Here is a 17,846-nt window from a genome sequence, read left to right as displayed (position 1 = left end):
ATTGTGCTTGGTAAAGTAGAGGGTCAGGGGAAAATAGGAAGACCCCCAATGAGTGGATTGATAGTGACACCAACCATAGGTGCAGACATAACAGCGATTGTAAGGATGGTGGAGGACACGGCAGTGTTTCTGTTGTGTTATGCGTAGGGTCGCTATGAGTTGCAACAGACTAGAGGACACCTAACAAGAGCAACCCATTAATACATCTTTGTAACGCTTTCTCTTTGTGCATACAAAGTCTATTTCAGAAAACTAAGTGTGTGCTGTTTTCATGGTGCAGTGTTGGGCTGTTAACCACAAGGTTGATGGTTCAAACCCACCAGCCTCTCTGAGGTAGAAAGATGAGGCTGTCTGCTCCCATCAAGATTTACACTTTAAGAAACCATCAGGAGCAGTTTTCCTCTGTCCTGTAGGGTCCTAGGAGTCCTGATGAGGTGCTGCGGGTTAATGCACAGGACTGCAAAGTTGATTTGAAGCACAAGGTAGGCAGTTCAAGCTCACCAGCTGCTCCTTGGAAACCCTAAACAGGGTTGCTGTGGGTTGGAACCAGCTTGACAGCACTTAGCAACAACAACAACGGGAATTGACCCAATGGCAGTGGTTTGGGCCTCAGTAGGTGTCGTGAGCACTTTCCTTGTTGATCCTATTTTTATGGAGTCCTGGTGTGGCGCTATAGGACAAACACTGTACTGCTAACCACAAGGTCAAACCCATCAGCAACTCCTGGATAGTATTTTCAGCACAGTACAATTTCCCACCCTGTGAACGTTCTGTTGTTAAGTGCTGGACAGTTGGTTCTAACTCATAGCCACCCTGAATAGGGTTTCCAAGGAGGGACTGGTGGACATTCTGTAGCTGAGCCATTATTTATTTGGGCATTTCTAGATTTCTTACTGTTTGGCATTGCACCATCTTGGATAAGATCTCATCTCCAGTGTTTTGCTTTACAGTGATGCTCCCCACAAGTCCTTGGGCTAGGGGCTGGCCTGACATCAGGAGCTTTCTCACCCTGCCATGCCTCTCTGGTCACACCCTCCCAGCCCAAACACACACTTAATACAACCAAAAATTTTAATGTGCTTCTCTTGATTGCATTTTTGGGTTTTGTTTTGTTTTGTTTACAAATTGAAGATTTGTAGCAAGTCTGCGTCAAGCAAATCTATCGGCACCCTTTTTCCAATGGCATGTATTTACTTTGTGTCTCTGTGTCAGATTTTGGTCATTCTCGTAATAACTTCCAAGTTCTTCATACTGCGATTATGTTGTTGTTGTTGTTAGGTGCCGTTGAGTCGCTACTAACTGAAAGAAACCATGTATAGTGTTTCTGAGGAGCAGCTGGTGGGTTTGAACTGCTGACCTTGCAGTTGGCAATCCAGTGCTTATCCTACAGCACCACACCAGGACACCAATGCAATTATAGACTATTAAAAACAAATGTGTTATCATTGTCATCTAATCAATGTCAACTCATAGCAACCCTGTATAAGGGTTCTGAGGCTGTAGTTTAGCAGAAAACCTCATCTTTCTTCTGAGGAGCAGCTGGTGGATTTGAACCACCGATCTTGCAGTTAGAAATCCATTGCTTATTGCACAGCATCACCGGGGCTCGTTATTATAGACTGTGGTGGTGGTGGTTGTGTGCCGTGGAGCTTATTCCAACTCATAGCGGCCCTTTGTGGGGTTTCTGAGGCTGTAAATCTTTATGGGAGCAGAAAATCTCAAGTTTCTCCCTCGAAGCAACTGGTAGATATGAACTGCTGACCTCGTGGTTAACTGCCCAATCCAAAACCCACTATGCTACCAGGGGTCCACTATAGACTACTGTTGTGTTTCTTGATAAGTGCCAATGAGTTAGTTCTGACTCATAGCGACCCCTGTACAGGATTTTCGAGGAGCTGCTGGTGAGTTTGAACCACCGACCCTGAAGTATAAACCAACCTTGAGGTCTAGTGCTTTATCCCACAGCACCACACCAAGACTCCATTATTGACTATGTTGTTGTTAGTGCCTTTGAGTGGCTTACAACCCATAGAGACCCTGTATAGGGTTTCCAAGGAGCAGCTGGTGAGCTTGAACCGCTGACTTTGCGGTTCAAACCGACTTTGCAGTCTAGAGCACTAGCCCGCAGCACCACAACAGGACTACAGTATAGACTATGTTGTTGTTGTTGTTAGGTGCCATCGAGTTGGTACTGACTCATAGCGACCTTATGCACAGCAGAGCAAAACACTGCCCGATCCTGGGCCAACCTCACTATTGTTGCCACGCTTGAGCCCATCGATGCTGCCACTTGGCTGATCCAGCTTGCTGGGGGTCTTCGTCTTTTTCTCTGACCCTCCACCTTACCAAATATGATATCCTTCTCCAGTGACTGGTCCCTATAGTACAATGTAAATATAATTTATATATACATTATTGTTGTTAAGTGCCATCAAGTGAGTTTTGACCCATAGCGACCCTGTATAGGGTTTCTGCAGAGTGGCTGGTGAGCCTGAACAGCCGACCTCGTGGTTCAAACAGACCTTGAAGTCCAGTGCATTAACCCACGGTGCCATACCAGGACTCCTTTATATGTATATATATTGGGAAACCAAATAGTTCTTGTGACTCAGTTTATTGCGACATTCGCTTTACTGGGGTGGTCTGCAACCAAATCCGAAACATCTCCAACGTATGCCTATATTCTCTTTGCTCACCTGAGGAACCCTGGTCATACTCGGCTGCTAATTGGACAGCAGTTTAAAAACTGTGGCAGTCAGCTTCCATAAAGATCACAGTGTCAGAAGCCCTATGAGGCAGTTTGACTCTGTCCTATGTAGTCACTCACTGTGAGTTAGAATCAGCATGACAACAGCTTCTCCAGTGTCAGGGAAGGTGGCGGGATGTTAAAAGCACCACAGTAGTCGCCTAGTGAGGAGCAAATTTGATATCAGTTCCCATACACACACTTGCTACCTGTGCCTCTCTGGTGCTTAATGGCAATCACTTTGATTTGCCTACTTAGAAAGCATTTCTGATTTGGAGATGTTCATATTTGTTCTCTCTTGTTATTTGTTGTTGTTAAGTGCCATCGAGTCAGTTCTGACCCATAGCGACCCTGTATAGGGTTTCCGAGGAGCAGCTGGTGAGCTTGAACCGCCGACTTGCAGCTCAAACGGCTTTGCAGTCTGGCACATTAACCCACAGCGCTACAATCTGGGAATTGTCAACTTTGATTAACAGCCCCTAACGTGGGTGCCAAGGACACTCCACATGTGTTTTGTGTGCTATCTTGTCACTGGACCACAGGGTCAGTGCTGCTGCTGACCATGTTGTTGTTGTTGTTATGTGCCATGGAGTCAGTTCCAACTCATAGCGACCCTGTACAGGGTTTCCGAGGCTGTAAATCTTTATGGGAGCAGAAAGCCTCATCTTTCTCCTGTGGACTTGACCTCAATTTCAGCATCTGTAATATGCCTGCCCCAGGGGAAGGTGGAAGGATGGAATGAAAGGATGGGGACAGGGAGCAGCTATGAATCTCTGGACACAACATTGTATAACAGTTTCTACAGTCTGGCAAGAAGGAAGTAGCCCAGAGCAGATTTGAGGGGCCAGGATTTACTGGTGACTCCCTGGGAAGATCCAAGGGGTACACAGCAGGGCTGCCTCCCCCACCCCAGCGGCTCTCTCTGCATACAGGGATGCCCAAGGTGTGTACCAGCTGGCCACACTGTTGATGGAGCTGGACACAGAGAATGAAGACTCACGCCTACTGGCAGCCGATGCCCTGTACCGTCTGGGCCGCCTGAACGATGCCCACAAGGCACTGCTGGTGGCCCTGTCCCGGAGGCCCCAGGCGGCCCCTGTCCTGGCACGGCTGGCCCTGCTGCAGCTACGGAGGGGCTTCTTCTATGACGCCAACCAGGTGAGGAGACCGGGTTGGGGTGGGGGTCAGTCGTGTAGAGTGAGGCCACAGAGGGCCTCCCTGGCCCCTTGCTCTGAACTGTATGGCCCAGCTTTGGAGTCAGACAAGCCTTATTCCTGCCTCAGCCCTGCTCTGTCACCTGCAGCTATGCCATTTCGGCAGCTCTCCCATCTCTTTGACCTTCAGTCTCTTTATGTGTGTTCAGACTTTGCTCAGTTATTGTGGGAATTAGCTGGAGCAGGTTCTACTGTGTTCAGCAGGTGTTCTACAGCTGTTTCAAACACAAAACAGTTGCCATCCAGTCGACTGTGACTCTTGGTGGACCCAGGTGTATCAGAGTAGACCTGTGCTCATAAGGGTTTTCAATAGCTAATATTTTGGAAACAAATCATCAGGTCTTTCTTCCAAGCAGATGCCCCATATTTGTTTTTCCTTAGGTGATAAAGAAAAAAGGCTCAGAGTCCACTGTAGAGACCCTAAATCTTCCAGGTAAACCAGGCTTGTCTTGTTTACCTGTCTTCTCGAGGAATCTGGAAGAGGATTCCCAGTTCCCCAGCCTCTGAGACATCTCTTTTTGCTCCAGTGTCTGAACGCAAGTCAGAGTCTCATGTTCTAGGGGGCAGATCTCAGATTTGAGAGCCCAGGGTAGTGGGACCTATCAGTCCCCTCTTTGTCCTCTGCCCTGGTTTATTTCCTGACTCCCTGCTGGCGTGGCACTGGAGAGAGGAGAAGATTCTCCAAATCCACTAGAGCCCATGTCACTTGCGTGCTGGTCAGCAGGTGGCAGCACCGGATCCTTACAGCGACGCTGCTCAGGGTTGTGGTTCCTGTCGCTAGAGACCTACTCCCTGTCCTGGAGTTTTCTGAAGGACTCCCTCCATCTCTTGTCACTTTATAACTTGAAAGCCCCCTCTTCTGGCACTGCCTGACTTGAACATCTTGAGCTAGCCCTGTGAGGAGGAGAAGGAGGCCTGGGAACAACACCAAGAGGCTGCCCGTGATGCAGATACCCACTCTGCTTGGAGAGCAGTCACCCTTTGCCCACTCTGCCCTGTGCAGTCTCTGTCTTCTGTGACCCCAGTGTGATAAGGAGATGAAGGGCCCCCCTTAGATGACTGCAGGCTGCCCAGAGTGGTGGAGAGCATCCTGAAGCCCTGAAAGGAAAGAGGCCAGCAGGGAGGAACCTGGGTGGCCATGAGCCCAGGGAGGAGGGTGTCAGTAGTGACTGGCCTGCCCTGCAGCTGGTGAAGAAGGTGGTCCGGTCTGGGGACACAGCCTACCTCCAACCCACCCTGGATGTCTTCCACAATGAGGACCGACAGCTACTTCAGAGCCACTGCCACACGCAGGCCGTGGCCATCCTGAGGGCGCGGCCAGGTGGAGACAGCGGAGTCCAGGCCAGGGAGGCCATCAGCTACCTCTCTCTGGCCATCTTTGCCTCAGGTAGGACAGGGCCTGGGCGGGACCAGCTACCATCCTGGGTGTAGGGGGTTCTGCCATGCTGAGGACCAGGGGGCATGAAGGTCAGGACAAGTTGGGGGCATCAGTGGGGGGGAGGGGAGCACAGGGTCTCCCATGTCTGTCTGGTGGTGTGTTATCCTACAACACAGGTCCCTGATTGGGCCAAGATGCCAGGTATGGGGTATGGCTATTTTGTCTTGCTGGGCATCAGGTACCGTGAGACATGTCTGGTTCACAGTTTGTTCCCCCAGAGTAGTGAGCATCCCCTTGGGATGGACAGGACAAGGCTGCCCACTGGGAACATCCTAAGCCAATGCCTGAGAGAGAGGAGGGTGACGATGACATCGCAGGGAAGGTGACAATACCCTGCTGCCTGCCTGCAGCACTGAGAATCTCCCACCCTAGAACAGAGCACATCTCCCATGTCCAGGCCTCATCTGCTGGGCCTCATGGCCCCCTGCCCAGTGGGACCCCAAGAGACCAGGAGACAGTGACATTTGAATCTGTCACCTTGTTAGCAGCACCAGGTGGGACAATGGCTCCTGAGGGCTGCCCCCTGATGAGCTGGGTGTCTGAGGTCTGACGGGTCACTCACCTTCTCTGAGCTCAACTCCTTCCTGGGTCAAGGGCCCCCTGAAGGCCTGGAACTGACACGGAGTTCAGAGAGCAAAATGGAACCTCTCCAGGATGCCTCACCCTGCCTTCTGTTCTGCTGGGAGTTGGCCTGGCTGATCTAGCTGAATACCAAGTGCTCCTGGGAAAATGGGAGACAGGGAGAAGAGCACATGGAACCCCCAAACCTGGTCCCAATCCCCAGGAAGGGCCATTACAGGTGTCCTCTTTGGAAAGAGGATTCCTGTGCTCCAACCCCATGCCTCGACCCTTCACCCAGTACCACTTCCACTCTTGCCCAGAGGACCCAGAATCCTCCCCACCCCCTTTTGGCCTCAGACACAGCTCCTGGCCCCTCCTCTAGGAAGTCCTTTTAGACTACTTCCTGCTGGGGCTTCCTTTGTCCTATGACCAGTGACCCCAGCTCACCCTAACTGTCCCCTTTGTGTGCCTTGGGGTGGACCCCACAGGGTCCCCCACCCAGGCCGGCATTGGGAGGGCTCTGTAAATGTGCCTGGTTCATGTCCAGCCGTGTCTACCCCCTCCTCCCCTGCCAACATACACCCTCCCTCTTCTAGGAGGTCAGGCCAGCGAGTCCCTCCTCGCCCGTGCCTGCTGCTACGGTTTCCTGGGCCAGAAGAAGACAGCCATGTTCGACTTCAACATCGTACTCCGGGTCGAGCCAGGGAACGTGCAGGCACTGTGTGGGCGGGCACTGGTGCACCTGGCCCTGGGCCAGCAGAAGGTACTGACACCCCACACCCTAGGCTGAGCAAGCAAGGGGGCTGAAGGGGAAACACAGAAGAACCAGGGAGGTCCCTATTGCTCACCCTCAAGATTAGACAATCAGGAACAATGAGAAGTCCACCAAAGCCCCAGTCTTCTAATCCCACCAGCACTGTGGGGTCAGGATGCCTCATCTGGCTGCCACAGGCCAATTTCAGGAGGTCCTGCTCATTCATCAGAGGGTCCCAGATTGCCCAGTCCCTGTTCACAGAGGGAGTTGGGAAGGCCCTTGGGTGCACAAGGTGCCTCTCACTGCAATCAGGTGTTCCATGCATACCAGAGACCCTCGATGGCAGGATGGGCCAGGTCTCGACTCCTGTGTTGGCAGGGGTACTGGGACTCTTGTGTTGAAAATCGTTTAGAGACCTGTCGGCATCCTAAGGATCAGGAAGAAGTACTGGGATTGATTAGTGATGTCTGCCATGGGCACAGAGCTGCTGGAATCCTGGTCTGAACTTAAACTAAAAGCAGTTCTCATTGGGTGGATTCAGATTCATGGTGTCAGATCAGAAAAGAACTGTGCACCATATCATTTTCAGTAGCTAATTTTTCAGAAGTGGATCAGCGTGATGGCTGAGTTATTCATATAGCTATGGCTAGAATAAAAGAGCTCTGGTAGCGTAGTGGTTACAAATTGGGCTGCGAATCACAAGGTCAGCAGTTTGAAACTACCAGCTGTTCCATGAGACAAAGATGAGGCTTTCTGCTCCCATAAAGATTTACAGCCTCAGAAACCCTGTACAGCGTCACTGTGAGTCTGAACCGACTCCATGGCACATGACAACAACAACAATTTTTCAGAAGTGAATCAGCAGACTTGTTTTCCCGAGGTGCCTCTGGGTAGACGAACCTCCAACCTTTCAGTTGGCAGCTGAGCGTGTGAACTGTTTATACCACCCAGGGACTCCTTGACCCACATTCACCTGCTTCCTAAGCTTAGATGTCTGTACATTTCAGACCTTCTTGTGCAAAGTCTTCTCCAATTCAGAATATAAGTAGTCGGGGAAGACCTGTGAGCATGAACGCTTGTCTGTTTTTGTGTGTTGCTTACCTGACACCTTCATTAACCCTGTACCCACAGCTCACTGGGACCCTGGGGCCCCATATCAGACTGTGTGCTTGGTCCACTCCTATTAGGTGAGCTCAGCCAAATCACTTCACCTCTCTCTGGTCCCATCCACCTTGGGTTGAATGCTTGGTGGGAATGGAAGGAGTAGGGGGTAAGCTATGATCTTCCAAATTCCAACTAAAGCAGCCAGGTAGCGAGTGGAGTAGAGAAGGGGCAGAAAGGAGCCCAAGCTGACATCTTCAGGGGCATGTGTCACTGTAAGCTCTAGGCTGCCCTCTCAGGGTGCTAGGGAGCTGCACTCCCTCTTCCCCCCACCTTGTGCTGTCCGCACATGGTCTTCAGATCTGTGAGAAGGCAGGAGCAGGGACAGGGGGTCTACTCTGGGGTTCAAGCCAGGGCACATCCCAGGAGAAGAGGACTAGAGGCAGCCACTTACATTTTCTCTCTGGAAGCTCTCAGAGACAGGACACTTAGCTGAGAGTATCATTCCTGACAGGAAACTGAAACTGTCGACCCTCCTGAAGCTTCTCTGGATAAACACACAGTCCACATCCTGCCTGCCTGTTCTGGCTTCTTCATTCTCTAAAGGCTGGACTCCAAGGTAGCAAAAAACAAATAAGCCCAAGTTTCCATTCAAATAAGAACTCTCAGATGGTGCTTATTTCTGCTGAGCAGTAAGACATGTCCAGGGTCGTAGTGATGTCCACAGGGCAGGGTGCCCACTCAGGGCCCCCCAACATCCACCAGGCAGGACAGCCCAACTAGGGCCTCACAATGTGGGGCAGAGCAGCCTGTCTGGGGGCTCGTATCACCTACAGGGAAAGACAGACTTTATCAGGGTGAGACAGCCTGATCAGGAACCCCAGTGCCCATGGGGCAGAACTGCATATGCAGAACCCCCAACTGCATCAGGTCAAAGGGGGCCATCCAGGACTAGTCTGTTTCCCCTACGGTCTTTGATGGCCTGGTCTCTGGTTCCATCTGCATGTGGGAGAAAGTGGCTTACTGTCAAATGCTCAGCCTGGTGCCTGGCCACGATGCAGGCAGAGTACATAGATGCTGGAACTTCTGTGGACCAAGGCAGAATGTGGCATTTTTTCCTGTAAAGGTAACCAGCCAAACTTGGACATTGGCTACCCAAAATGGGGGGTGGGGGGCTACAAAGGCAAGAAGTGACTGGCTTACAAGCTTTCAAGAGGGAACCTAGATCCAGAGGGCCTGGAGGAAGGTAGAATCTCCAGTGAGTAGTATTCAATCTGACTAGCCAGGGCTGATGCAATGAAATGCAGACGGGTCTCTTGTGATACAATAGTGAATAATTGTTATCAGGACTGATTGTGAGGGTAGGAAATGTAAAGGTAGACGTTTTATAGCAAGGAGGGGAGTGATTAACTTTTCAGTCTAGGAGCAGAGGTCCCTAGGACCATCAAGGGAGAAGAGCAGAGAGCAGGACCCTACCCAGAGAAGCAGTGATGCCTGAAATGAAGGCAGAGACGATGATGTGGAGCGATGGAGCAGCTGGAGACTTTAGATCCAGAGAGGGAGAGCGTCTGTGTGCTGAAGACCTGGGGGGGCACGGGGGAAGGATTGCATGGAGGGAATTGTAACCATGGCAATGAGACGATATACGATAGAATGAATGTAAAACTAATGTTCTCCCATGTAAACGATCACATAATTCACAATAAAACATTTGAAAAAAAAAGGTAACCAGCCAATTCGAGTTTCCACTGGCCAGCAGTGTCTGAAGGTAGAGGCCAGGCCATAGTGTAGAGTGGATCAGAAAGGACTGTTCTACCACTGGCCAAGACTTGCACTCCCATGACCTGATCCAGAAGAATCCCATCTGCCAAATTTTAAATGCATCTGGATAAATTTTCTGCTCTGTTCTGAGAGAGTCCCTGATACTGGACCTCTGAACATCATGTAAATAGATAAAACTTGAGAAAATACACGAAGCAACTGTTTTCAGGCATTGGTCAATAGGGCACTCCAGCAGCTGCGCTGACTGGAATTTGCAAGAAATGGCCATGGAAAAGAGGAGACTTTGCAGAGGACAGGCGGCAATCTTCATAGGATTCACTGTGGGTCCTCATCTAAGAGCTTGGGTTGCACACAAAGGGTGCAGTGAGGTGAAATGAGCAGGGAGGCTCAGACCCATCAGGGGCCACCCCCTGTGGCTTGCAAGCTTCCTGGTAATACTAGGAGTCTTGCAGGACTGGGAGAAATTCAAGTTCCAATCCAGTCAGAACATCTTGGGCACTCATTTGATACCCCAGAAATACATCATGTAACCACTTTAAGATAAAGTCATACTGGATTCGGATGGGGCCTAAATCCAAAAACTTGTGTCCTCTTAAGGAGAGAGAAAGTTGGACACAGATACAAATAGAGAAGTAAGAAGCCTATGTGAAGATGGATGCAGAAATTAGAATGATGCCGCTACAAGCCAAGAAGTTTACTTGAAATTACCAGAAACTGAAAGAAACAAGAAACAACTCTTCTCTGAGACCCTCAGAGAAAGCAAGGTCCAGCCACACTATTGAGTTCAGACTTTCAGCATTAAATTTCTGTTGTTGTAAGCCACCCAGTTGTGGTCATTTATTATGGCAACGCAAGGAAATGAATATACTGTTGAACTAAGCTCAAAACTGAACTAGACCTGCGCTAACAAAGAAATGATGAAGTAAAAGAACTGAATAGAAAATTTCAAAGGACAGCTCAAGAAGACAAAAGACAAGGATTATAATGAAGTGTGCAAAGACCTAGAGTTAGAAAACCAAAAGGGAAAAGAACATGCTCAGCATTTTTAAGCTGAAAGAATTGAAGAAAAAGAAAACTCTCAAGCCTCAGGTTGCAATATTAAAAGCTTCTATGGGTAAAATACTGAATGATACAGGAAGTATCAAAAGAAGATGGAAGAAATACAGAGTCTCTATAGGAAAAACAATTGGTCAATTCTCAACCATTTGAAGAGATAGCATATGATCAAGAGCCGGTGGTATTGAAGGAAGAAGTTCAAGCGGCACTGAAGGCATTGGCAAACAAGGGTCCAGAAATTGATGACATACAATTCAAATGTTTCAACAAATTGATGCTGTGCTGGAGGTACTCGCTCATCTGTGCCAAAAAATTTGGAAGACAGCTACCTGGCCAACCAATTGCAAGAGATTTGTGCTCATTCCAAAGAAAAATGACTCAACTGAATGAGGAAATCATTGAGTAATATCACATGCAAATAAAATTTTGCTGAAGATAATTCAAAAATTGTTGCAGCACTATAGAGATTGTTTTTGTTAGATGCCACTACAGAGATTCCTGGTGTGGCGCTGTGGGTTAATGTGCCAGACTGCAAAGCCATTTGAACTTCAAGATTGGCAATTCAAGCTTACCAGCTGCTCCTTGGAAACCCTACACAGGGTCGCTATGGGTCGGAATTGACTTGATGGCACTTAACAACAACAACAACTACAGAGATTGTTTTTGTTTTGTTAGGTTGTGAGTCAGTACCAACTCATAGTAACAGTAACCTTATGCATAACACATCCCGATCCTGGGCCAACTTCACAATCATTGCTACATTTGATCCCAGTGATGCTACCACTGTGCCAATCCATTTCGTTGGGGGTTTCCTCTTTTTCTCTGAACCTTCACTTTACCAAACATGGTATCCTTCTCCAGGGACTGGCTCCTGCTGACAATATGTTCGAAGTATGAAAGCTGGAAGTCTGGCCATCCTGGCTTCCAAGGAGCACTTTGACTGTATTTCTTCCAACACAGATGTATGTGTTCTTTTGGTAGTCCATGGTACTTTCAGTATTCTCTTCAACACCATAACTCAAATGCATCCATTCTTCATGGTCTTCTTTATTCACTGTCCAACTTCCGCATGCATATGAGGTTATTGAAAATACCATGACTTGAGTCAGGCACACCTTAGTGCTCAAATTGACATCTTTGCTCTTCAACACTTTAAAGAAATCTTGTGAAGCAGATTTTCCCAATGCAATACATTGTTTGATTTCTTGACTGCTGCTTCCATGAGTATTGATGGTTGATCCAAGCAAAATGAAGTCATTAACATCTTCAATCTTTTCTCTATTGATATTGGTGTTCTTTTTTGGTCCAGTAGTGAGGAGTTTGGTTTTCTTTACATTAAGGTGCAACACATACCAAAGGCTGTGGTCTTTGATCTTTATCAATAAGTATTTTAAGTCCTGTTCACATTCAGCAAACAAGATTGTATCATCTGCATATCACAGGTTGTTAATGAGCCTTCCTCCAATCCTGATGTCATGTTCTTCTTCATATAATCCAGCTTCTGGCATACAGATTGAATAAGTATGATGAAAGAATACAACCCCGACACACACCTTTCTTAATTTTAAACCATCCAGTGTTCCCTTGTTCTGTCCGAATAACTGTCTGTTGGTCTTTGTACAGGTCCCTCATGTACACAATTAAGTGTTCCAGAATACTCATACTTCACACTGTTGTCCATAACTTGTCATGGTCCACACAATTGAAAGCCATTGTAGTCAATAAAGCATAAGTAAACATCTTTCTGGTGCTCTCTGCTTTCAGTCAAGATCCATCTGACATCAGCAATGATAGCCCTCATTCCACGTACTCTTCTGAATCCATCTTGAGCCTCTGGAAGTTCTTTGTCAATGTATGGTTGCAGCCATTTTTGGATTAACTTTAGTAAAACTTTACTCACATGGGATATCAATGATATTGTCCAATGATTTTTGCATTCTGTTGGGTCACCTCTCTTTGGAATGGGTACAAATATGGATCTCTTCCAATCAGTCGGCCAGATAGTTGTCTCCCAAATATCTTGGCAGAGATGAGTGAGTGCCTTGAGTGCCTCCTCACTTTGTTGAAAGATTTCTATTTGGATTCCATCTAATCCCAGTGCTTGCTTCTTTGCCAATGTCTTTAATGCACCTTGGACTTCTTCTTTCAGGATCATTGGTTCTTGAACATCAACCATTTATTTTTGGTACAGTGACTCTGTGTATTCCTTCCATCTTCTTTTGATGCTTTCTTCATCACTCAGTATTTTGCCCATAGCATCCTTCAATACCACAAGTAATGGTTTGAATTTTTTCTTCAATTCCCTCAGCTTGAGAAATGCTGAGTGTGTTCTTCCCTTTAGGTTTCTAACTCCAGGTCTTTGCACAATTCATGATAATATCTTACTTTGTCTTCTCAAGCTGGCCTTTGAAGTTTTCTGTTCAGCTTTTGAACCTCCTCACTTCTTCCATTTGCTTTAGCATCTCTACTCTGGAGAGCAAGTTTCAGAGTCTCTTCTGACATCCATTTTGGTCTTTTCTTTCTCTCATGTCTTTTCAATGAACTTTTGCTTTCTTCCTGTGTGAAGTTCTTGATATCACCCACAACTCTTACTGCATAGATAGGGAGCTGTTAAAAATTAAACCTAGATTCAGAAAAGGACATGGAATGTGGGATTTCATTACTAACATCAGATGGATCATGATTGAAATCAGAGAATACCAGAGAGATGTTTACTTGTATTTTATTGCCTATGCAAAGGCATTCGACTGTGTGATCATAATGAACTATGGATAACATTGCCAGAAATAGTTCAGAATATTTTATTTCAGAACACTTAACTGGGCTATGAGAAACCTATACATAGACCAAGAGGCAGTCATTGGGACAGAACACGAGACTACTACGCAGTTAAATAGCAAGATACTTATTCAATTTGTATGCTGAGCAAATAATAGAAAAGGCTGGACTGTATGAAGAAGAACGTGGGATAAGGATTAGAGGAACACTCACATTTCTTGCTTGCTAAAAATGATGAGAACTTGAAGCTCTTACTGATGAAGATCAAAGAACACAACCTTCAATATGGATTACAACTCAGTATAAAGACAACACAAATCTTCACAACTGAACCAGTAGATAACAGCACGATAAATGGATAAAAGATGGAAGTTGTTAAGGATTTCATTTTACTTGGATCCATAGTGAGTGTCTATGGAAGCAGCAGTCAAGAAATTAGATGATGTATTGCATTGAGGAAATCTTCTGCAAAAGACTTCTTGAAATGCAGATAGGTCTCTTGTGATACAATAGTGAATAATTGTTATCAGGACTGCTTGTGAGGGTTGGAAATGTAACGGTAGATGTTTTGTAGCAAAGAGGGGAGAGATTAACTTTTCAGCAGAGGAGCGGAGGACCCTGGGACCATCAAGGGAGAAGAGCGGAGAGCAGGACCCTACCCAGAGAAGCAGTGATGCCTGAGATGGAGGCAGAGACAATGACATGGAGATATGAAGCAGTTGGGGACTTTAAACATAGAGGGAGAGAGACTGTGTGCTGATGACCGGGGGGAAGGCTTGTAATGTATACACTTTGGTTGGTTGATGATGCATGGAGGGGATTGTAACCATAGCAATGAAATGATATACGATAGGATAAATGTAAAACTAATGTTCTCCCATGTAAACTATCACATAATTCACAATAAAACACTTTTAAAAAAAGACTTCTTGAAAGTGCTAAAGAGCAAAGATGGCATTTTGAAAATTGTGATGCACCTGAGCCAAGCCATGGTATTTTCAGTGACCCCTTATGCTTGTGAAAGCTGAACAATGAATCAGGAAGACTGGAAAAGAATTAATACATTTGAATTATGATTTTGGTGAAGAATATTGAGAGTACCATGGACTACCAGAAGAACAAATAACTCTGTCTTGGAAGAAGTATAAAAAAAGTGCCTCTTAGAATTGAGAATGGTGAGACTTCATCTCATTTACTTTGGACACGTTATTGGGAGAGACCAGTCCCTGGAAAAGGACATCATGCTTGATTAAGTAGAGGGTCAGTGATAAAGAGGAAGACCTCCAACAAGATGAATCGACACAGTGGTTGCAACAATAGGTTCAAACATAACAGCAATTGAAAGGATGTTACGGGACCACCCAGGGTTTCCTTCTGTTGTGCATAAAGTCCCTCTGACTCAGAGCCAACTCCAGCACCTAACAACAACAACATGGCCTACCAAGAGAAGACTGGTCAGTTCTGGCACTAGTGGGAGTACCATGCCTTGAAATTGACAAAGAGTTTGTGCAGTTAGGCAGTCAAGCCCACAGGGGTTTATCAGACAGAAAGATACAGGAAGAGTAACAATAAGAAGAAGGAGTAAAAAGGAAAAAAGAAGAGAGAAAAGAAGCAAGGAAACTTCCTCAAAAGCTGCACCGTGGGTCAAGGTGGCAGCAGACCTGGAAAGGGCCCAGTGGCAGAACCAGTGGTGACAGGCCCGGAGCTGGTGGTGACAGGTGCGAGGGTCAAGAGAAGCCTGTCCTCAGAGAGCCACGATGAGCCCTACATGGTCAAGAGGAGCTGAGACAGCTGTTCTTGAGTGAAGAAGGAAGACTTAGCTTACAAACTTCCTGATCCAGATCCTGAGTTTTAGCCAGTCCTTCTGTGGGGTCAGTTTGAACCGCAAGGTCAGCAGTTCAAACCCACCAGCCACTCCTCAGAAACCCTATACTGGGTTTGGAACCAACTCGACAGCACGTAACAACAAAAGCACTCTTAATAATCACTAACCGTAAATATTGTCTGTCGAGTCCCATGTGACCATTGCAATGGATTATTGAACCCAGAAGAGAAGTGGAGTGCCATGAGCGGGACAACTGGGGTCAGAATTGGTTCGAAGGTTGGAGAGAAGAGGTGTGTCTGCGTTTGCTTTGCATTATCTTCCCATCTTAGTTATCTGGTGCTACTATAGCAGAAATACCACAAGTAGATGGGCCTAACAAACAAGTTGATTTTCTCAGGAGATTGAAAGTCTAAATTTAAAATGTCAGCTTGACAGCAAGGCTTGCTCTCTGTGTGTTGGCTCTGAAGGAAGATCTGTGTCTCTTTCTCTTCTGTTTCCTGGTTTCTTGGAGAGCAAGCACCATATGTCTTGGCATCTATCCTACCCCATCTCTACTTGGCTGCCTGGTTTAGTCTCTTTTATCTCTCAAAAAGATATTGATAACGGTACACCCTACACAAATCCTGCCTCATTAACAAAATAAAGACAACCCATTCGCAAATGGGATTATAACCACAGGCAAAGAGGTTAAGATGTTACAGCACATATTTAGAAGGACACAGTTCAATTCATAACACCTCTGACACTATTGTTATTATTAATGCCGGGTCTTCTCCAGTGTCATGGCCGCCCCGTGTCTCACAAAGTTGAACTAGGCTCCATAGGGTTTTCAAGGCTGTAACTTTTCAGAAACAGATTGCCAGACCTTCCTTCTGAGGATCCTCTGAGAGGGTTCAAACTGTCAACCTTTGGGCTTGTAGTCAAGTACTTACAATGAATAAACATTTGCACCACCCAGGGACTCCTAACACTACAGATGATGATAAATTAAGATTTCAATAAAGCAAGTGCTAAAACATAATATAAAGGGGCCGATTGCAGCATCGATGGACTCAAGCGTGGCAACAGTAGTGAGGCTAGCCCAGGATCGGGCAGTGTTTCGTTCTGCTGTGCATAAGGTTACTATGGGTTGGTACCTACTCGATGGCACCTAACAACAACAACTTATAGAACACCAGAAGAATTTAAATGAAATACTGAAACTATTCAATTAACACAAAAGCTTCAGATCATCAGCCAAAACAAGGCCAGGGGCAGACTGTGGAACCAACCACCAATTGCTCATATGCAAATTTAGGCTGGAGCTGAAGAAAATTAAAACAAGTCCACAAGAGCCAAAAGTTGACCTTGAATATAACCCACCTGAATTTCACGATCATCTGAAGAACAGATTTGACACTGAAGACCGAAGACCAGAAGAGTTGTGGGATGGCATCAAGAACATCATACAGGAAGAAAGCAAAAGGTCATTAAGAAGACAAGAAAGAAGGAAAAGATGAAAATGAATGTCAGAAGAGACTGAAACTTGCTCTCGAGCGTAGAGATGCTGAAGCAAATGGAAGAAGTAAGGAGGTACAAGAGCTGAACAGGACATTGTCAACAAGGCTCAAAAAAAAAAAGAAAAAAAAAAAAGACAGCTGGGAAACAAATGGTTCCTGGAGGAGCGCTTAACAATACATACTTGTGGAGCTCCTGTAGCACAACTGGGAGAGAAGACAAGAATGGGGTAGAGGTGGGACATGCTGCCCAGAGAGTGGGGGCAGACTGCAGCAGCATACAGAGACTCAAGTTGGTGGAGTCTTGACAAGCGTTACCTGGCTGGGATGCAACCTCATGAAGGAGTTTCTGAGTTACTTCCATGGATAGAGGCCAATGAGCTGGATCCCCTCAAATGTCCAGTCCAGAAGCAGGAGGGTAAAGTGGTTGCAGCCATGGGGTGGGGGAAGGACAGGCGCACAGAACTAGCAGCATAGCTGTGGTGAATTATCTACTGTCTCTTCTAGTCTGTAACTCCCACCAAACAATATTTCTGCCCTGCTGGTTCTGAGTAAGAGAAGGCAGGAAAAGATGACATGATTCAGCAGTGGATGTTAGCAGAGTTCATTGTAATTATAAAAACTTGCACCTCTAGCATGGATATAAAATGATCTGCCTCAGAAGAAGGAAGGGGATCTTACTACTGTCAAGAAGGAGGATCCAGGAGTGGAGCACATCCTTTGGACCCCGAGATCGCTGCACACTGAACCTCCTCAACCCAGGGACAGAAAGCTGTGGCACCAGAAGAGGTGGCAGAGGAGAAGCAGCAGCAGCAGAACCAGGAACCAGACAATGAGACAGAGCAGAGGACTTCCCAGCCCATGGAGCAAGTAAAGCTGGGTGACTTTGGGCAGGAAGTTTGCTTGTAGAGTTGGTGTCTCCAGTCACTTTGGTGAGAGAGCTAGGTTTGTTGACCCTTGGAGCTAAATAAAGCCAAGTCACTTCAGACTGAGGAATATGGTGAGTGGTGTGTCCTGTGGGCATTTATCAGCAGCCAGCTGGAACAACTATACCCTGAGCATTTTCTAATCCTAAATTGTAACCTGCTAACCTGC

General features: G+C 46.7%; 1 protein-coding gene across 1 annotated transcript in view; it reads left to right on the top strand.

Moving 5' to 3' along the window:
- Positions 1 to 17,846, top strand: part of TTC34 (tetratricopeptide repeat domain 34) — a 64,722-nt gene that overhangs the window by 38,157 nt on the left and 8,719 nt on the right. Inside the window, exons 4-6 of the mRNA XM_006871782.1 lie at positions 3,679 to 3,904; positions 5,146 to 5,347; positions 6,556 to 6,722. Coding sequence (XP_006871844.1) covers positions 3,679 to 3,904; positions 5,146 to 5,347; positions 6,556 to 6,722 — 595 coding nt within the window. The remainder of the gene's footprint in view (positions 1 to 3,678; positions 3,905 to 5,145; positions 5,348 to 6,555; positions 6,723 to 17,846) is intronic.

The sequence above is a fragment of the Chrysochloris asiatica genome, unplaced genomic scaffold (assembly GCF_000296735.1).
Source record: "Chrysochloris asiatica unplaced genomic scaffold, ChrAsi1.0 scaffold00173, whole genome shotgun sequence".
In the NCBI taxonomy this organism is placed as follows: Eukaryota; Metazoa; Chordata; class Mammalia; order Afrosoricida; family Chrysochloridae; genus Chrysochloris; species Chrysochloris asiatica.
Note: the sequence above shows the minus strand (reverse complement) of the source record. Positions and strands in the feature narration are given on the sequence as shown.